General features: G+C 36.2%; 1 protein-coding gene across 1 annotated transcript in view; it reads right to left on the reverse strand.

Annotated features, from left to right (window-relative positions):
- Window positions 1–7,766: 7,766 nt before the first annotated feature.
- Window positions 7,767–23,187, reverse strand: part of LOC149193294 (tRNA ligase 1-like) — a 317,173-nt gene continuing 301,752 nt past the window's right edge. Inside the window, exon 26 of the mRNA XM_089407278.1 lies at window positions 7,767–8,358. Within this exon, the coding sequence (XP_089263404.1) occupies window positions 8,230–8,358 (129 nt within the window). The 3' untranslated portion in view covers window positions 7,767–8,229. The remainder of the gene's footprint in view (window positions 8,359–23,187) is intronic.

Raw genomic sequence — 23,187 nt, forward strand, 5'->3', positions numbered from 1 at the left:
ATTTCTGTTGCAATGTGTCAAGTTGTGTTAAGCTAAGATTTCAAAATAATTATATTTTTCGCATTTAAAGAAGAATTACTCTTAGAATAATGACTCTTTCATTTGGATGTTCATTTTTAAAGTGTTTTTAGTCATAATTTTTCCATAAAGCCATGGTTGAAATATCTTGAAAACTTAAGGTTCTTTTGTAGTCATGATCTTTGGTTTTAATTCTATAGTTGAAAATAGTTATAAGTATTTTATTTTTAACACCGGCTGAAAATGGTTGGAGTTTTAAGGCTTTTTAGAGACATGACATTTTATCTTTAATGTCAACTTTGAAAACCATTGGAATTTGAAACTTTTTCGAAATCATGATATTTTATCTTTCATGCCATTGCTAAAAAAAATGAAAATTTACCTTGAAAAAAAAAAGTCATTTGAGCATCAACACTTTTCATTTTCAGAGTGTTTTTTGCACAAAAAGTTCGCTTTTACTCCCATTTTTAAAAAATGTTGAAAATTTACACCAAAAAGAAGTGTTGATACAACATATCAACACTTTTCATTTTCGGACAGTTTTTCATGTTTTTTTGGGGGTTTTGACCAAAGTTTGTTTGGAGGTAATAGTTCTCATTTGATTGGTAACTTTGTTATTGGTACGTCATCCTTCCAATTGAAATATGGAGATAATGTATCTATTAACAATATTTTATATGTTCCTGGCTTGAAGAATAATTTGTTGTTCATATCATTTCTTGAAGACAAAGAGCATATATTTTCTTTTGATGATGGACAAGTATTAGTATGGAATAAAAATGCATCATTTGAAATTACTAAAGTTATTGGGGTAGGACTATATTGTCTCTTTAGTTGCTTAATCCAAGCTCTTCTTCACAGCACCACTGAACTTAGTGAGATTTGGCATCAAAGAAGGTATGGTTTGATGTGCATTACAAAACTTGGGCTAGACGAATAGGCTTTGCTAAAGGTGTACTTGAACTTAAAACAAACCATGATGGAGTATGCAAAGGATGTGCTCTTAGGAAAAATGTTATAGGAAGATGCACTAAAAGTGATAATAAATCAAAAGGAATATTGGATCCTGTGCCTTCTATTGTTTGTGGGCCCTTGTCTGATAAAAACCTTGGATGGATTCTTGTATTATGTATTTTTTATTGATGATTATTCTCACAAAACATGGATATATCTCTTAAAGACCAAGGATCAAGTATTTTAGAAGTTTTGTGAATTCAAGGCACAAGTTGAAAATTCTATAGGGAGAAGAATCAGGGCTCTAAGATTTGATAATGGTGGAGAATATGTATTCAATGAATTGATTGATTTCTACAAGGATGCTAGAATCGGGAGAGCTAATAGCTCCTTACTATCCTGAACAAAATGGAACTACTAAAAGAAATAACATAACTACAATGGAAGTTGTCAAAACTATGTTTCATGACCAAGAGTTTCCTATGCTTCTTTGGGGAGACGTTGCAAGGACTTTTGTCTACATTCAAAACTGATGCCCACATCAAATTTTGGGTTACAAGACTCCCAAAAAAATATTTACAGATGAGAGGACAAATGTTGAACATCTGAGAATCTTTGGTTGTCATGTCTTTGTTCATGTGCCCAAAGAGAAAAGGACAAAGTTGGAACCATCATGGAAGAAGGGTACTTTTGTTGGCTACAATGAGAATCCAAAGGCCTTTAAGGTTTATATCCCAGAGCAACGATATATTGAGACTTGCAGGGATGTTATTTTTTATGAGGATGTTGCATTCTGGAAGTCCAAGGGTTCACACTTGGACTCTAATAATAAAGTACATGTGGCTCCAAAGAATGTAGAAACAAGGTCTAAAGAACCTAAACCTATGAATGAAGCCCCACATGAAGAAGACATTGATTATGAACCTGCAAAAAATCTTGTAGCTGAGACAAGAAAGAGACCTGCCTGGCTAGAGAAAACACTAAAGGAAGTTGAAGGTCATGTTGTTTCGCGTGGAACTTTCAAGGAGAGCAAGAAGCCAAAGTATTCTAGTCATACAATCTTTATGTGCAAAATCATTGAGTTTGAACCATATTCCTATGAAGAGGTTAATGAATAATGAGTATGGAAAGATGTGATGACTAAAGAATATCAATCCATATTGAAGAAAGATGTGTGGGAAATCGTGCCTAGTCCTGAGGGGAAGTCCGTTGTGTCTTCAAAAGGGATCTACAAGATAAAACATGTTGCAGATGGAAGTGATGAAAAATACAAGGCTAGATTCATGGCTCATGGAATCTCCTAGAAAGAGGGAGAGGATTATGAAAACACCTTTTCTCTCGTTGCCAAGTATGCATCTATTAGATTTTTTATTGCTCTTGCATCTATATCGGGTTGGAAGTTTCATCAAATGGATGTCAAAACTGCTTTTTTGAATGGAGTCATTAAAGAAGAAGTATATATTGAACAACCTCAAGGTTTTGAGGTCCATGATAAAGAGACACATGTTTATAAATTGAAGAAGGGCCTATATGGCCTGAAGCAAGCTCCTCATGCATGGTACTCCTACATTGATGGTTATTTGTTAAGTCTTGGCTTCAAGAAGAGCGATGTTGATCTGGCCCTATATTTCAAAGTTATTGAAGGTGAACCCCTGATATTGCTATTGTATGTAGATTACTTGTTTCTGACAGGAGTTGAAGTTTTGATTATCTGGTGTAAGAGGGAGATGATTTTTGAATTTGACATAAAGGATGTTGGCCTCGTGCATTACTATTTGGGATTAGAAATTTGGCAAAAACCTGACGGGATCTTTGTAGGCCATGGCAAATACATTGTTTCGATTCTTTGAGATTTGGCACTATGGACTGCAAATCCATGGACACTCCAATGACAAATTTGAAGAAAATCAGGGACAATGATTCTAATTTGATTCATCCGACTATGTATCGCAAATTGATAGGCTTGTTGAATTATCTTGTGAACACCAAGCCTGATATTTGTTATGTTGTGAATACGTTGAGCCATTTCTCAGTTGAGCCTCGTCGTGTATATTGGGTTGCAACCAAACACATATTGAGATACTTGCAAGGTACCATTGATTATGCCCTGATGTATGCTTCTAATGGGGAATGGAAATAGTATGGTTTCTCTGATGTTGATTGGACACATAGTTCTGATGATAGAAAGAGAGCATTTGGATATTGTTTTAGCTTGGGCTTTGCTAGGGTTTCTTGGTCTAACAGAAAACAAACCTCTATTGCTCTGAATACAGTTGAAGCTTAATACATTGATGCTAGTTCAGTGTGCTATGAGGCTATATGGTTTTGAAAATTGTACTCTGATTTGTTTGATCAAATTGTACCATGGAAAATTTTAGGGGCTAATCTTCGCCCAGTGGGCTAATTTTCCATGATTTTTCCACAAAATGATTCGCCAATTTCCAATTTTTATAAAAGACAATTCGCCCAGATTTTAGAATATAAAATTATTTTACCTTAAAAATCGCCAACATTATATAGAGGCTACATATATAATCATTATAAATTTGAATAATTTTACAAATATATCAATAAACATTTTATAGTTTGCATATTAGGGATTAGTGAGATTCGCCAATGTTTGAAACTTCAAGAAAATTTTCCATCCTTAAAATTTTCCTTGAATTGTACTATCATATATTGTGTAAATATTTATGAGAACCCAGTGTTCCATGATAGATCAAAGCACATCAAAATCAAATATCACTACATCTGGAATATTGTCTAGAGAGGAGTTGTGAGGCTCAAATATGTTACTACTAATGAGCAAGTCATTGATGTCTTGACAAAGTCGTTGTCTGAAATGAAGTTTTGTTATTTCAGAGAACAACTTGGGGTTGTTGAGAACCCCTCCGTGATAGAGAGGGAACACTAATTACATAGCATCACATTATGAACCATCTCCTGTAGGTTGTGCTCTGTGAGACCTTGTGGTCTAGGAGATGTATTATTGATTCCTCATGTAGGCTATGTGCTATGAGACCTTGTGGTCTAGGAGATGTATTGTTGATTCCTCCTATAGGTTGTGTGTTGAGAGACCTTGTTGTTTGAGAGATGTATTGTTGATTCCTCTTGTAAGTTGTGCGTTGTGAGACCTTGTGGTCTAGGAGATGTGATTTGATGATTCCTCCCTTAGGTTGTGTTGTGAGACCTTATAGTTGGGGAGATGCTTTGAGATGAAATAGATGTTATGTATCTTTCCTTGTGATGAGATTGATCTTGACAGAGAGGGAGAGAGAGAAAGACTTGGATTATGATCTCTTCCTTAGGTTGTGGGATGTGAGACCTATGAACTAGTCCAGAAGATTGATCTTGAGAGAATGAAAAACTCCCTCCCTAGCTAAGAGGGAGTGTTGAAAATTTGAGACGCAATGATCAGTATTTTTCGTTGGAAGCCATAAAGAAAATTCATATTTGTTAATTGTATAAGTTAGCCTCACAACTCTACAAGTCGGCCCACTTTGGGCTAATTACCACATCACACTCATATATATTGGGCATCGTTAAAACTCATTTGGCTATCCATCTTTTGGCTATCCATCATCGTCAAGTTTGATCAGAAGGAAGACTAATTTGAGTTGCCTTGACTTTTCTCTTGAAGTTGCGTTAACTGTGTTTGACTTGGGCATCATAGCATCTATTGTTCTATTGTTTTGTTCATCTTGGAAGGCTAAAGACAAAAATTTCATTGACTCTTGCTAACTGAGATTTCACTCTTGTATTAGCACATTGATCTGTGTTGACCGCATCTTTGACTGGTGTTTTAACCGAGGGTTTTGGATTGGTTTTTTTTATTGTTTCTATGGCCACCTTCGAGCTGAATTTCAGCTTTTTGTGTCAATCACCTCAAACCCAAATTTCAGCCTCTTTATGCAGATTATTTTCTTTTACCATAAGTTCACTTTCTCTCTCCTATTGATCAGTTTTGACTTGGGACGATGTTGAGGTCAAATTTGAATTTGTTGAAATAATCTTTGATATACTATTGAACACAAACTCTATCATAAGGAAAGACTTTGGTTTGGTTTTCCCTTTGTGGATTTTTTCTTCACTATGAGCCTAATACTTGGTGTCTCTTGTCTACTATTCATTGTCTATTGTGATCTCCATTTACTGCTCTACTTGAATATTTGTATGGTTGAAGTTTTACATGTATAACTACTTGATGATTGGAAAATAAAATAAGGATTGTTAATATCATTACAAGTGTTATCAATTGTGAAAATTAGCTTCCATCGTCTATTAAGTATATTATTTTAATTTTTAACAAAATTAATTGAACATGCAATCCCATTTGAGATCCTAATGTTCCTCTAATGGATGGGTTTTAAATTGGATTACCCTAAATCCATAATCATAGATATTAAACTGAAGGATGACATTGTATATGGTTTACTTGAGCTAACTTGGCTAGGTAAACATTTTTAATTTTTCAGTATTATCTTTATAAAAAATGGAACCCCAAAAATAACCTCAAATTGGATAATTTTTTAATTAGACTACCCCAAACTCACAATCATAAGTTTTAAATTCGGCATTGTATCCTACCAATGTCCATTTAAACCATCGTGGATTGTCATACATGTGTTTTTCACCAAGGAAAACCAACTTCAAGATGTTAAACACCTTCCCTCACATAAATACAATAATTGTACCCTAATAAGGTTTGACATTGGGTTCTGGGTTAACAATGACACTTTATCGAAACCCCTAAACCATGAAATAAACTCCAAACAACAAATTCCTACTGATCATGTACACTAACATATAAGTTAAATAACATTGACCAAACAAGTGCAATATCTTAACATCATAAACCTTGCAAACTACATCGCCGAGATTACCACCAAAAAAGAAATGGCGAAAGGCCCTCACCGCCCCTTTCTAACCAAAATACCAAAAAAGAAAAGACCCTCACCACCCCTTTCTAACCAAAATACACATATATTCTTGCGGTTTTCATGGTTCACGTTCACATGATACTCTTTAAACACATATCTCCCACCTAGTGAATCTCCTTAGATACCCTTTTGTTTTCTAGATGTTCCACAAGGCCTTCATGCTTATTGCACTCATAGGACCTTGGGGTTTTCATGGTTCACGTTCACATGATACTCTTTAAACACATATCTCCCACCTAGTGAATCTCCTTAGATACCCTTTTGTTTTCTAGATGTTCCACGAGGCCTTCATGCCTATTGCACTCATAGGACGTTGTATTGGTTGCAATCATGCAATTCTACATCTTTCTAACAATAGTCTAGTCACAAACGTTGTGTGCCCTTTGTGTGTCAACAACAGGTTTGACCACATGATGTAGCCCTCCAAATTTTCAAGCACCACCACTCACTCAACAAGAATTGCTTGTAACAACACCAGAAACAAGCATTTGTCCAACTTCTTTTGGATACCTAGTTCCTAGACACCAAATTATTTGAAGGCTTTTCCAGACTCGCTAAGTGCTATCTCAATGATCACCTCGCTAACTTAACCTTAACATATTGATTCATATAATTTTAAAAAGATGACGTGTTGTGTGCCCTTTGTGTGTCAACAGCAGGTTTGACCACATGATGTAGCCCTCCAAATTTTCAAGCACCACCACTCACTCAACAAGAATTGCTTGTAACAACACCAGAAACAAGCATTTGTCCAACTTCTTTTGGATACCTAGTTCCTAGACACCAAATTATTTGAAGGCTTTTCCAGACTCGCTAAGTGCTATCTCAATGATCACCTCGCTAACTTAACCTTAACATATTGATTCATATAATTTTAAAAAGATGACGTGTTGTGTGCCCTTTGTGTGTCAACAGCAGGTTTGACCACATGATGTAGCCCTCCAAATTTTCAAGCACCACCACTCACTCAACAAGAATTGCTTGTAACAACACCAGAAACAAGCATTTGTCCAACTTCTTTTGGATACCTAGTTCCTAGACACCAAATTATTTGAAGGCTTTTCCAGACTCGCTAAGTGCTATCTCAATGATCACCTCGCTAACTTAACCTTAACATATTGATTCATATAATTTTAAAAAGATGACGTATAGATAGATCCATAAATTAACAAAATGGAGTACCAATCTCTCTTCACATGCAGGTGACGTTTTAATGTCACTTTTTCAGTGAATTGATTTCTTCTTTGATTTAGACGGAAAAAAATCCAATAAATTTATAGATTAGCTAATTATTTGATAGTGCCTAATCTGCCTACCATGTTATCCTAAACCTTCTAATGATGTGATGCAAACAACAGTATATGTCAATTTCACCCGTTATCTTTTACACTGAAAATTTATGAAGTGCATCTTCCTTAGTACCTTGTTTTCTGTCAACTTCCCTCCATCTTTGTTTTGCGTCTTGTCAAGTATCCTTCTCGACGTTTTAACATCCTTGTGTTGTACAGTGGTTTTTGTTAAAATTTTGATGTAGCCATGCATTGAATTTTCTAGCTCATCAGACTAACATCAGGCTTTCAAATATTCTTCGTGCTAAATTAACACATCACAAGTAATCTATAACTAACCCAATGTCCTCCTGCTAGTGATCTTACACCTCTCTTGGCTGTATGCTCACAGTTCAGGCCTAAGATGATATCACGTTTGATCAAATTAGAAGGAACACTATTGAGAAAGAAATAGTAAATGGGTGCAAATTGTTATGTAATATACTTCACATAAGAAAAATATTTCCAGTCTCACTAGCTTTTATAACACACAAAGTGTAAACCAAGAATTATTTAATGACGGATGAGATGAGTTGAATCCTTCATAAATGCTCTGTAGATTAATGCCTCAATATAGAGAATCAATATGGAGAATCCGCTGTCGGAAAGTTACAAATAATCTTATGTAAAGAATTCGAATCATACACCCTGCCAACTTCTAAGGAAAAGTATAGCACATGAACAAATCACTTTTTTTTTTCTTTTGACATTGTGGAAAGACCAGTTAAGATTCCCGTGCAAAGCTGTCAACTTCACATCGGGGCCAGCCTTTCTTGTTATAAAAAATATACCTATATTACAAAATCTTCGCATGAACCATCGTTTTAATGAAAACAGAAAAATAACAGATGCCCCTGCTCCAACGCTTATTCCTCCTAATGAAATTTTCATTAGGAGGTCTTTCTTTTTGAAAAAAATAAATGCAATAGCTCATTTATCCTCACTGAAACTAGAAGATAACTCTCCTTCAAAAAAATCAATCCCATCATTCACAAGAAATTAACAGTTCCCATCAATGTAAATGGTTCTTTGAAATCAATGCGAATTGCACGACCTTCTGAAACCAGTTGGGGTAATGTGTTTGCTTCTTTTGGAGTAGCTCCAGCTCCTGTCCAGATCTGGTAAATAATACACTTCTGTTAGCCGGATCCAACAGTAAGACTATTTTCTCCTCAACATATTTTTTTAAGTTTTCTATAACTAACATTATTACAAAATAATATGTACATGTCATTAAACAGACAAAAACCATCATTACGGAGACCAAAGCAGTTTCGAGGCAAAAAGAGACGGTAAAGCAAATATATAGTTAGGCTGCGAAAACAAATTTAAAACAGCAAGGTGCTTAAATACCACATGATTTCATAATCCTTGGTTTCTTCTTTTCAATCATAGTTAACTGAACTTCTGAAATGAGAAGCAGTATTGTAATATAACTATATGAGAGCATTGTTGAACAATATATAACTAGGTTCAGTCTTCATAATTGTATTTGAGTGATAATGAAATGTATTTATTAAAATCATGTTTTAAATCAAAATCCCCATAAAGGAATTCTAGGTTTTGTCTCGAGTTATTGTCCATTTAATGAGACTTTTCTTGGACTTTTGAATCATGTGAAAAGAATTATTATTGAGTAAGATAAGTCATTTGTCACCTCCACACTAAGTCGGCCCTTACCTGATCAAGTCAGCCTACATGAGGGAAATTTGAACTCCAGAAAATGGTATATATACAAGCAGTTCGATTCATTTGGATGACACTCACACAAGTTCGACATCCAAGAGGAGTATTAAAATTGGCAACTAGGGCCAAACTCCACCATGGACAGTGCATATGATGGAGATAATATTTTTAGTGGATTCTTCTTTCCGAGAAGTGTAGGATTGATCTAAAGATCATCTCATTCTGACAAGTAGAAATAAAATTATGAATTTATTTCTTCTATGGACAAAGTGACAAGGTTAGCCAGAAGTCTAATGTAGGCTCATGAAGCCCAACAGACGTGTCTCTTCACTCTCAACGTTGTGTATAAATAGAAGAGGCATTTTCCTCATTTGAACACACATCAACTCACACATCTTTCTCTCTCTTCCTCTGATTGGGTCGTACAAATCACAAGCAGCCTGTTCTTCTCCACACGTGCAAAGGTTTCACTGGGCATTTCTGTTCTCGGCATTGACCAAGTTGCAACCAGCTTTGACCAGTGTTGAACAAGCATTGTTTGACTTCATTTGACTGCGATTTTTGTGTGAAAATCTTTGTTTGCACAGACCGCATATTCTAGCACAGACACCAAGATTTTCTGGGCAGGCTGACCAGCGTTGACTGTGTTGAAAAATCTAGGGCAATTAGAGTTAATGTGATTCTTTTTAGCATGATAACTATTTGAGAGGTTTTCTTATTAGTACAATCTTTCATTATTATTACACTGTCTTCTTTAGTTCATCAAATAGCTATAAAAAAAAAAAAGAGACAAGAACACAAGATGTTTGGCTTTCTGCCAGGGCCAAAACCTCTCCCTCTTGGAAAGGGAAACCCACACAAAATTCTTCTTATAGAGATTCCAATTGACGAATACCAAGACCATGACCCTTGACCTACTACGCCACTCCAAGACCAAGACACCAATCCCCTTCTTTGACATTGTTGAGATCATCATCAACATTGTTGCTTCACCAAGGTCATCATTCATGCACCTTCACTGAGATATTCATGAGAACATGATTGTTGCACCATATCTCCATCTTTACTTAGTTCATTACTTCTCACTGAGATCATCATCATGTTGATGAGGTTATGTAGATACATGTGACTGTTGCACCAGGGTCTTCATCTTCATTAGGATCATGACTGTTATCATGATCACAGTGATGTCGATGACATGATTGTGTCTAGGATATATACTACACCGAGATTCTTCCTCTAACATGAATGTTGAGATTATGACTATATCTTCTTCTACACTGTAATCTTCTCCAAGACTGTAGCTATGTTCTCCTTGCACTGAGGTTTGTTTCAACTATGTCGAGACTATATTAAAGTGACCCTTTAACTAGGCCGAGACTACAAAGAAGTTTGCGAGATCACTGTAATTGTCACCGAGATTTCAGAGGTATGTCAAAGCTCTGCCCTCATCTGAAGTTGCAGAGGCTTGTCCGAGATTTTGTCCTTCTGTGGTGACCCTAGCTGGGTATATATAGTTGTTATGTCTCCATAATAAGCCAACATGTCCATTCAACCGATGTGTCACCTTTTATGATCCGACTTGACAATTATATATATTTCGAGGCCGACATGACTATTCTCTTCATCATTTTACTTGTTGATGTCTTCAGGAGGATTGTGCTTGTCTTGGAGGATTGATCTAGATTCTAGGTTGACTCATATACATTTATATTTTCTCAAGAAGAGCTCTTCATGACTTTGACTCTTTACTAATAAATCCTAAGGCTCTCAATAGAAGCCATCTATAAAATAAACCTCTTCCTCATGAAACCCATGAGGTAAGGAATAATAATATATTCATTTTCTTGTTTACAAAAATCATAATTACAATGTCATGAAGACCAAACCTAGTTACACTTTCTTCAACGCTCCCTCTTAACTAGGGAGGTATTCATGATGGTACTTGGTCATTCTCAGTCTGAAGAATTTCTCATAAGAAGAATCAGATTGGTAACCCATATGTATAGCATCAGAGTAACCAACATTGTTTCCACAGCAAGGATTTGACTGACAGCTCTATCTCTCATCAGAGTAGAGCACAATGTTGGCAAGACCAATGACTATAGACACCTTCATCATTTTCTCTCAAAGTACATACCCACCTGGGTTTTCACTGAGTATGACCTTTTAGGACTATTCTTATCTTGGGTTCCTAGCCCTCAAAGAATATCGATCCTCTTGCCTATTCTTATCTTAGATGCCCTAGATGATTACCCAATCCTCCATTCTTTCTTCCCAAATGAAGACAAGAATGTTGTGTCTATCTCTCCCTCTCAACTAGGGAAGATATGCCCATTCCTATAAAGGAATGTACCCAAGTTCCCTCTGACCAGGAACTTGTCCAAGCTCCCTCTCAATTAGGGACTTGTCAGAGCTCCCTCTTAACTAGGGACTCTCCTTTTCATCAACAACTTCTTCTTCGTGGGTCCTTCAGCTGCTTGATCAATTTCTTTCCTTGATGTCATGAAATTCAGTCGAGCTTCTTCCTTGTAGGGCATTAGCCATCCATCACTTTCCTTCTTGGTTCGTCATGTCATTCCTTTCTTCATGGAAAGTGACCTTCTTGATACATATATGGAACCTTCATCATATGGCTACTTCTTCCTCATCATGTTTCTTTCAGGGATTTCCATCCACCACATGAATGCTAGTTGTACTTGTACTTACAACTCTTGTTCCAGTAGCCCTGCATGAACTCATCCAGATATTATTTAAGAAATCAAAACATAACATTAAATCAAATAGTAGCTTACGAGATGGCTCTTCATCATGACATCTTCCTATCGGTATCAGCATCCTGCATACACGTTGATACATCTCCCAAAGATATCCATTGTCAAGGGTCTTTATCTTTTTCAGATTTCCATCAGAGTCTTCATATCTTTCTAGGAGATTTCCTAGTCAAATCTTCTTGGTCTTTTGGATGTTGATTGCCTTCATCATCGTTGCATATCTCACGATCTCTTCTTTCCTCAAACATTCCATTCCCAAGAGCTTTCAATCAAAGTTTCTTGACTGTAGTCAACCATCTCATACTTCATATGAGGACATATTATGTTGATTTCATCTAGTGTGATTTTTATGCCTTCCTGCATCCTTTCAAAGGAGGAGATCCTTTTTCTCTTGATCATACTTCTTAAGATAGAAGTAATGATCCATGTCACCTGCAACCATACGACATGATATTACAATATTAAATACAAACATACATACCTCATTTTACCTTTAGGTCATCTAGGCTTCTTCCAGCAGCTTTTTTGATCAAAAATATCTTCAATCCTTTGATTTGCTTCATTTCTCATGTCATCATACCATCATCTCATGAATTCCATAAGTTGGATTCCCTGATGAAACACTTGCTTCCTCTCTAGATTAGTGAACCCTTCGATGAGGATTCCTTCAGAGAATCTTGAGGATCTTGCATATCCCCATTTGGAAAATGTTTCCTTTTTGACTTGATGTATGATGAGCCTTGTCCTGGATGACTTCTTCCTTTCCTGCAATGTCCAATGAGGTTCCCAAGAGCTATATCCTTCATGTTTCACTGCCATGGATTTTGTCCTTCATGATTCCCATGGTGATGTCATGAGCTCTTGTTTTTCATGCTTCCATGATGCCACAATACATCTAATTATCACGGTCATATCTATAACAGAAGCTTATGGTAGGACCATTTTGTGAGGGATACCATTTCAATCATAGTAGAGATCTGTTACTCCCTCTTTCCTTGGCCCTTTTCTTTAGCTTCCTCCATCTATCTGGTGATATGAGCTTTCATAATCTTTTCATAATCTTAGCTATACTATTTTGTCTTGTTTGAGAACCAAACTTTCCTTTCCTTTCTGCAAATGTTTGAGTCCTTTAACCTTCAACACTTTTTGCCTACAACTTATCTTTTTCTATTTAGCATAGAGACCACAAGTTGTCGAATGAGGTAACCTTCTTGTTCATGGACATTTGTTACCTTGTTTATTAGTTAATGATGATTATCTTCTTATCATCTCTCCCAGATCTCCCAATTGAGATCTCATGAAGATATTCATTCATTATTTGATACCTTCAATTAGGTCTAAGTTATATGACTTTCTTCACTGTATTTTAGAGAGTATATCTTCTAGCATTTCATATATCTCTTTTATGTCTCCTTTCTTGCAACATAGGGAGGAGACGACCTTAAGAGTTCCCTCCCATGAATTCAAAGGATACCTTGATATGTTCACTAACTTCTCTTGTCTATGAGGATTATGAACCCATCCAACTTATAGATCTCCTTGCAACTACGAAGTCATTTTACCAAATTGATTAAAGAATGAAACGTACTTACTTGACAAGTGAAGATGAACTCTTCTACTTGATCACTTTGATGATGGTTGAAGAAGATGTATTAGAGCTTCCTCTCGGATGACCTTTTTTTCGTTGAAAAAGCGTTTCTTCAATAGAAAGAGGTTGCTCCCTTTAATGAGGATGATTTGCTGGTTCTTTCGCTCATCTTCTTCCAAGGCAAGGAGATGCTCCTTGCTTGTTTTTATAACCATGAAGATGACAATTCCTTCTTGCCTTCAATACTCTTTGCCTTCTTTTGTAGTGTAGATTTAGGACTGCTTCTAGGGTTTCATCCTTTTCCAAGATGATGTGATCTTTTTTTGAGGTCCTTTGAGCTATATTGCTCTGTAGACATCTTGATGGAAGTCTTGGTGGCCTTTTGATGATCACTGTGGAGAAATAAGATCTTGTTGTTGTAGACTACTTCTTTCATTTAGGGCTTGATCCTTAAATGTAGATCTTGATCCCTTTTCTTGATATCCTTCAACCTACTCTGATATTCTTCTTGAAGCTTGATCCTTGAATGTCTCTTTGTTGCCCTTCCTTTGACTTCAGCTCCTTAGCACTAATACCATGTTGAAGAATCTAGGGCAATTAGAGTTAATGTGATTTTTCTTAGCATGATAACTCTTTGAGAGGCTTTCTTATTAGTACAATATTTCTTTATTATTAGAGTGTGTCTTCTTTAATTCATCAAATAGCTCCCAAAACAAAGAGACAAGAACACAAGATGTTTGGCTTTCTGCCAGGGCCAAAACCTCTCCCTCTTGGAAAGGAAAACCCACACAAAATTCTTCTTATAGAGACTCCAATTGACAAATACCAAGACCATGACCCTTGACCTACTAGGCCACATCAAGACCAAGACACCAATCCTCTTCTTTGTCAATGATAATGTGAAAAACCCTAGTCTACTTAGGGTTACTAATGAAATCTAAAAAATTCTATTGTTTTGATGTTTGGGCTTTTTATGGTAATGTCATATTTGGAGTTTTAGTATTGTTATGGAAACCTTAGTCCTTTAGGGTTGGATGGTAATGACTATGTATTGAATTACTAGGCCTTGAGGTTTTGACAAATTAGGGTTTATGAGCAAAACCCTTACATATCAAGAAATGAAACCTTAGGTGTATGTTTGTTCATCTTATCTAAACCCTAGCCTAATCAAGGTTGTTATATGTCTGACTTTAAATGTATTGATATTTGTCTCTTGGGTTTACCTAATGGATATTGATATGCTTGTGCATGATTATGAAATCCTAGATATGTATATGAGCTATCGAAATTGTTAATGATTATAGTGTGCAAATTCTAGGGTTTGTAACTAAGCCCTAGTAGAAATTGGTCATTTAGTTGAAACCTTAGATTGTGTTGTAATTGATTATCGATATCTAAGGGTGAGTGTCTCAAAGATGGAATCTAGGGTTTGTACTAAATCCTAGTAGAAGTCTAACATATGAATTCTAAAGTTGTTTGATGCATTGTAGAACTATACTTGTTTGACTTGCTTCTAGGGTTTGCAATATATTATAGTAGAGTATGTCATATCTCTGGAAGAATTATTGAGGCCCTAGATATAATGACATTGATATCTTCATTGAGTTACTGATGTGATCTAGAGTTTGTAACAAAACCCAAGCAAGAAGTTGAAATATAGAAGTATTTGTCTCTCGCTAATTATGAGCCTAACTAAGTTTTGGTATTTAATGTCTAAAGGTTAATGCTTCCATTATTGTATGATTCTAATATGGTTAACTTCACGCTTTTATATATATGTATTTGATTGTGCTTTCTATCTTTGTGCAAGTACATAATCTTCAACATGATGAAGATGTTCATAAGTAAAGTTGATTTGATTGATAAGCATGATGAAGAAAGTTATATGAATGATGATGATCAAGATGACTTTGATAAGAAAGATGGAAGCCATGAAAGATTCTCTGATGTCATAGAAAGAAGTTGTTAGGGCCCTATACTACTAGTGTAACCCCTTATTGTTATTAGTACAACTCACTTATTATATTGATGTACCCATGTAGTGCCCATATTGTTACTATTGTGCCACATAGAAGCCCACTATTGTTATTGTTGTGCCCTACAATATTATTGTTATGTAGGCTTTGATTGTATTGGGACCACTTAGACTCCTATATATAGAAATAAGGTATTTTCATTTGTATCATCCAAGAATTGTTCATTTATGTAATGTAAAGGAGGTTTCCCCCTCGAAGATGCTGAATTCTAAGGCGTTGATCTATCTTTTCTATCTTTTCTTGAGTTGGTTTCATAACATTTGGTATCAGAGCTTTGGATTCTGGGGTTTCGCTGCGCCAAACAGGTCATCGTGGCATTTTCGCTATAACTTTTTTTCTGTGACGTTTCAGAAGTCGCAAAAAAAACCCATTTGAGAAGAAATCGCGCTGAATCTTGGGTGCGAATTTCAGAGCTTTTCGCGTGATATTTTCGGAGATATGATCTAAGGAAGTTGGTCTTTTTGCAGACTCCTGAATTACACTCAAAACAGGTGACCTGGGGAAAATCATCATAACTTTCTTTCTGAGCATCGGATTGAAATTTCATAAGAAGGTGCAGAAAGAGGACAGACTGTAGTTTTCTTTTATATATTTTTCAGAGTCTAAGGTTGAAACAGTGACACGTGGCACTTCATACAAGTTCGCTCTACTGAACTAGTCTATAATCAGGTCACTGCGGGAGATTGTGCATAACTCTTTCTTGGAGAATCCAATTTGGATCAGACTGGTGGCATTGGAAAGAGGACACAGAGGTATACTATAGAGCTCAATTTCAGAACTTAAAGATCTGAAAGTACAGAGTTACAGTCGTTTCAAGGTAGAGCTCCTAAAATCAAGAAAAAGCAAGATGAGGAAGTTTGATGGCAAGGATCCGGTAAATTGGATACTTCAGATGGAGCAATATTTTGATCTACATGATGTACAACTGTTACAAAAGGTATGTATTGCATCTTCATATTTAGAAGCAGATCAATTTTTATGGTACAAAGGGCTTTGTTCTCGTAAACATCTTGTTACGTGGTCAATTTTCACGGAGGAAATGATAGCACATTATGAGGATACAAAGAGCAACACCTTCTTTAGAGCAACACCACAACAATTGGAAAGAGTAAAAGGGCTTTGTGACATAGTGGAAAGAAAAATTATGGAAACCAGGAAGCGTACCCCTCACAACTATAAAGATGGAAGTGTTGTTTCTCCTAGCCTTCCACAACCTACAAGGGTTACACCACAACAATTGGAAGAAAAAAGAGAAAAAAGGCTTTGTTACAATTGTGATAGAAAATGCACTATAGGTCATAAGTGTGCCGAGACGAAATTATTTTACATAGAATATGAAGAGGAGGAAGAAAAGGATCAAGAAACATCAATAGAAGAAGATATATGCCAGGACCTCACCGCAGAGAAAGAAGAAATGAATCAGACCATATCTTGTAAAGCATTGGCAAGAATTACCACTCCTCAAACTCTCAAGATAGAAGGACATATCAAGAAGAAAAATGTGCAAGAAGTGAAATATCACATCGAGAAAGAAGAAATGAATCCAACCATATCTTGTAATTCATTGTTTGAAATTACCACTCCTCAAACTATCAAGATAGAAGGACATATCAAGAAGAAAAATGTTCAAGAAGTGAAAGATCACATCAAGCATCAAGAAATGAATCCAACCATATCTTCTAAAGGATTGGAAGAAATTACCACTCCTCAAGCTCTAGAGATAGAAGGACATATCAAGAAGAAAAAGGTTCAAGCAGTGAATATCACATCGAGCATCAACAACAAGTTCTCCAACTTTTAAAGGATAACGCCACCTCGGTGCAAAATCAAACGAAACAACAGGTAGATAAACATTGTAGTGAAAAATGTTTTGATGTAGGTGATTGGGTATTTTTACTGCTACATCTCAAGCAAGCTATTTATGAGAAGGAAATGTTGGCAATACTACATGCACTTAAAAAATGGCGACCTTATCGAATGGGAAGACTCTTCAAGGATGAGGATGTGGAAGCATTCTTTTGTGCTATTTATATTATCCAACCAGACTGGATAAACAAAGCAAGGGATGAATGGAAGAAGGACGAAGAAGTATGGCCATTTATTCAAAAGTTGCAAAAGATCCCAATTCAAACAATATTGCCAGAAATTGAAGAAGGAGGAAAAATCATATTGGAACTTGGAGCAGTCATAGAAACAAGAACCCAACAGCTACGAAATCGATCAATTTTAGAGTATCTCATCAAGTGGAAGAACTTACCCGCTGAAGATTCCACATGGGAGGACAAGAATTTTATACAGAAGAATCAAGAACTACTCAAGCGTTGAGGACAACGCTTTTTGAAGGAGAAGGGCATGTTAGGCCCCTATACTACTAGTGTAACCCCTTATTGTTATTAGTAAAACCCATTTATTATATTGATGTACCCATGTAGTGCCCATATTGTTACTATTGTGCCACATAGAAGCCCACTATTGTTATTGTTGTGCCCTACAATATTATTGTTATGTAGGCTTTGATTGTATTGGGACCACTTAGACTCCTGTATATAGAAAGGAGGTATTTTCATTTGTATCATCCAAGAATTGTTCATTTATGTAATGTAAAGGAGGTTGCCCCCTCGAAGAGACTGAATTCTAAGGCGTTGATTTATCTTTTCTATCTTTTCTTGAGCTGGTTTCATAACAGAAGTTGATCTCCCTAAGTTAAGAGGGAGTTGGGATAAAAGGAAGGATATCTCCCAAGTTGAAAGGGAGGGCATATCATAGTCACGATGGATACCTTGAAGAAGAAATTGAAGAATGTATATTGAGGTGCTGCTGAAAGAAGGAAATCAGGTTACGATTATATGTTGTTGCATGTGAAGTAGGAAAGGAGGTTATATGATCAAGGAAACCTTTTGTTTGGGAAGCCTCTAAGACCTACTATGATAAATTGCGAAGCAACATCAAGATGATTGAAAACCCCAAAGGTTTGTGTTTACTTATGTGTAAGGTTGTTACTAATTGGGGTTGTGATTGTTCAGGGAAATCTCTAGAAGTTTTGGAAGTATGCTCGATGTTACCGATCTGTTTGATTGGAAGAGAATTGATGTGTTGAGGCATTGTGTGTAATGCCCAAAGTTGCACTGAAACGGATACGGATACGGGGTTTGAAATGGATACGACAAATTTCAAACTATCTGGATACAATACGATAGGAAACAACACACACACATATATAAAAATTTCATATTACCATTCATCTTTTAGAATCTAGATTCTATATCTAAAAATACATAATCAATTATCATCCATCATCATCATCAATTTAGCATAAACATTGTCATCATCATTAATGATTATTATAATATTCATGATTCAACATATCATCAAGTTTCTATTTCAAATTTCAATCATGAACATGACAAGTTACAACATCATCAGCAAAATTAATAATGCACACTACATAGTACAAAGTACAAAATGAACTATGACTAGCAGTCTACTATCATTATTCATAATTGATATGGTTGTTCAAAAGTTTAAAAATTAAAAGTTAAAATACCATCATAAATTACATTTACATATCATCAAATATGTCTTCATTCCTGTCACTAAGAAGTTCCACATACTCTGCAGAAGTGGGAACATTGCTTCCATGTCCACTTGAAGATCCACCTATTAGTGACTCCGCATCAAAGAAAGTCATATGAGACTTTGCATTCGATGTCATATCCAAGTCAGGCAACTCTAGTTCCACATGCTATAATTTGCCAACCCCAAATTTGTATTAGTCTCTCTTGTGTAATAGAAGGTGAAGGCTTGAATGAACATACACTAGTTCCTCAGCCTTCTTAGAGCCCAATCTGTTTTGCTTCACTAAATGGATGAATCCATATGTACTCCAGATCCTTTCTGCTGAAGAGGAACTAGCAACTTGTGACAAGATCCTGATGGCCAATTTTTAGATATGTGTTAGTTCCCCACCATAGTAGTTCCACCATGTTGAAGGAAGTGTAACTAGGTTCGGTCTTCATAAATGTACAATTGATATTTGTCCTTATTCAAGAAAAAAATTATTGTTTTGTAATATAAGTCAATGAGTTTCTTGCTCATTGAAGTACGTCTAGCACATGTCAAAGTGAGTCAAATAGTCAAGAAAAATTATTGAAGGCCTCAAGGGCATGTTACACTATGTATAAATATATATTAAAGTCAAAGGGAAACCTCCAAGCAAAGTCAAGTCTGATTCTAGCAAGCTCCTTCAAGCATGCTACACCATCATAGAAAATGTGTGAAGTCTGCTCAACAAATCAGCCACAAACTGCCCTCCAAGTCAGCCTACAAACAACCCTCTAAGTTGGCCTGCTAACAGTCAATGAAGTCAGCCTATCAATCGGCTTAAATGGAGGGACAGTTCTCTATTTACAGAGGTTGTCCACTCCAAATGAAACACATCAATTGTGCTCTAAAATCCGCAAGGAAAAGAAGACTAGAGAATGAAGAAAGACAAGAAGAAAGGATTTACAAGGTACAATGAAGATAAAGGATTGTTTCTAGGGCTCGAAACAGTCACACGTGCGAGGAAGAGGAGAAGAAATCTGTGGATGCTACAATAGGGACTAACAGGCCATAATTTTGTGTTGTTTGGGTTTGATACTATACTCACAAGGTCTCTAAAGACAAGTGAAGGAGCACCTCTCTCTAATGAAAGAAGAAAGACCTAATACACTAAGGATACTCTCCACATGTGCGAGAAACTAGGGTAGCAGAAGAGCAGAACAGTCATACATTCAAGAAGGATCACAATTGGTCAAAGTTGAAGTATACTTGAGCAAGGGATCAAAGAAGAACATCTCATCTAGAAGACTCAAAGAAGGGGAACAAGATTCATAGTAACAAAGTGTTGGAAGAAGGAGGACGAAGTGTCGGGAAACAAAGCGCCAGAAGAAGTGTCGGGGTATATGGTGCAGAAAGAAGTAAAGACTTGACTTGAGCTTAGAGGATCTCTTAGTCAGGGGTCTAGGGTTTGCAATTGATCAATAGAAGCTTCAATAAGAGAAATTCAATAAAGGGTTTTCCTTTAAAGAGAAGAGAGGTTTTGGCCCTAGCAGAGAGCCAACATCTTGTGTTCTTGTTTTTATGTTTTTGGTAGCAGTTTGATGAAGTGCACACATATGCACTAATAATAAGAAGAAGAATAAGCTAACAAGAAAGGTAAAAAGACTCCACAAATTGTTATCAAGTAACGAAGAATCACACTGCAATACTTTGCCCTAGATTCTTCAACACACCAATCAAATGGACTTAATCAGTTCTTGTCCCGCATACAATCAATATCAGAACCCCAACCCTCTGATCCCACAAAATGAGCAAACTCCGCATAAACCCGAAGCCCAATTTTAGGATCTACAAAAAGCTTTTGAAAAGCCTTTTTAAATCATTGTGAGAGTTTTGGGTCTTTGTTTGTTGTGATTCTTTCTAGATCACTTAGCAAATCTGCAAAATAATTTGTGCTCTATCAAATTGGAATTGCCTCCATTAATTCGAAAGAGAACTGCATATCATTGATTGTAATGCATCTTTCACCTGCATAAGCCTTGTTAAGACCATGATGTGATAAGAAAAACGAGTCTCAGCAACCTGCAGGTGCCAAATTGCCAATGTTTCAATAAATTTAAAATCATAATTTGATTGAGTAACTATTATGATTCACTAATCATGACATCTAAGAATCCAATTTACATATTTGAGTTTAGAGTCATAGAAATTAGAATTTATGAAATAAACTTTAAAGTTCAGGTATGTTAAGGAGGCTTCAACTTCTCAGATTCCCTGTAGATGCCTTGGGACATGTGTTGGTTTGTGATGAAGGCTTGAATTCCTTTTGCCTCTTCAAAAATAACTCGAATCCACTCAATTTGCTTCCTCAGCTTGCTCAACATGAAGTTCAATGAATGTACAACACAAGGGGTCCAAAAGATGTGCCGATATTTGCCTTCAATAATTAAGCATGTTGCTCTACACATTGTTGCACTATCAGTTATTACCTGAACAACATTTTTTGGCCCTGCCAATTCAATTGCTTCAATCAAGATGTTAGCAATCAATTGAGAATCTTTCATCTGCCCCTCACAATCCACTTCCTTCAAAAACATTGCCCCCTTTGGGCATTGAGCAATCACATTGATCAAAGGCCATCCATCAGAAATGGACACCCTTAAAATGCGCCATGAATTACGAATGGCGCTTAATTTAAGCTCCAAATCTAATTTTTCAGCACTCAACATTGTGGTGCAGACCTTCTCATATCCAGGGCTCTTGAACCCTTTTGGGGCTTCATTCACTGCTTTTATCATCTTTTCCCATTAAGGAGATCGCACAAGGTTAAAGGGAAGGTCATTTGCATAGATGCATTGACCTATAGCTACAATTGTCATCTCTCGAGCATCATTATTAAAACTCCTTTCAAGCAGTCCCAAATTAGACCGCTTTCAACCAACAAATCCATGAGAATGAAGTGGAAGCTTTGATGAAAATGCTTCGAACCTTGTTGGGTGTTTTAATTGAGAGGCGGGATTTGCCTCATTTTCTTTAGCATCTACCTCATCTTGTTCTTTTTGATATTTTGCAAGTTTTGCGTTGCTTAAACCATTTCCATCTGTCCCATTCTCTTTAGGTGGGTCACTGCATATTCGAACCCCATTGCCTTTTAACCCAAGTAAATGTGCTTTAATCCGTGAGTATGATCCCTTATACTCCTTTTTACACTCACAACAAACCAATGCCAATGATCCCCCTCCCTGGATCTTCCCAACAATAGTTACATATTTCCATGAGAATGAAGTGGAGGCTTTCATGAAGATGATCCTAACCTTGTTGGGTGTTTTAATTGAGACTTATGAGAAGCCTTGTTGCAAAGGGAACCTTTCAAGGTTTGTAGTAGATGTAACTCAAGGTATGGTTAATATTATAAAATTTGTAGCATGTCTCCATCATATGAGAAGGTACAATCATTTTGTCTTTAAAATCTATTTAAGTTAATGTCTCTCTCATATCTAGGGTTTTGCTATAAAATCATGAAGATTCTTATATTCTTCAGGTGTTTGATTTCTAAATTAAAATCAACGCTTATAATATTATCTTTTGATATTTGTTCGCTTTGGTAAAACCCTAGATTTTGAGGGTTTGATAATAATATCTAGGGTTTATGACAAAGTCCTAGTAGAAGTTGATATAAGATCCTAGGGATTCAAAGTGAAACCCTAGGTGTAAATGCTTCTACTATGGTTGAAACCCTAACTTGGTTTAGTTGTTGTCTAAGGTTTAATATCAAAGTTTTGATAACCCTAGATTCTCTCATTGTAATGATATGATAATTCTAGATTGATAAACTTAACTTTATACTCTTGTAAATATGTATTTATGCTTGGTTGTACTTGTTAATGAGATTTGCAAGTACATAGTTTTCAAGAGGTTGTAAAGTTGTATGCCTACCTCATACTTGATGAAGACTTCATGATGATGTTGAGCATGATGGAAAGAGGGAGTTGTAAGTACTAAGAACCCTAATGACATTGAAGATCGAAAAATGACCTTGTTGCCAAATGAAGATAATGAATGTTGTTCCTGAAGGTCGAAGTTCTATGATGGTATGATGATCCAAAAGAAAGACCCTGTGTAGCTGGAAGAATAAAGTTGTTGATGATGAACTTATCTCCCTAAGTTGAGAGGGAGCTTAGATGTATTTCTTTATGAAGGAAAGTGTATATCCTCCATAGTTGACAGGGAAGACATGATTCTTTGCTCCATGTGTCATGCAGTCGTATGTCTAGTGAAGGACATGAGGAAAGAGTGAGATTAGAGAATGGCTAAAGCACTACT

Source organism: Pinus tabuliformis, chromosome 2_2 (assembly GCF_031772625.1).
Source record: "Pinus tabuliformis cultivar Carrire ecotype Pingquan chromosome 2_2, CPIR1, whole genome shotgun sequence".
Lineage (NCBI taxonomy): Eukaryota > Viridiplantae > Streptophyta > Pinopsida > Pinales > Pinaceae > Pinus > Pinus tabuliformis.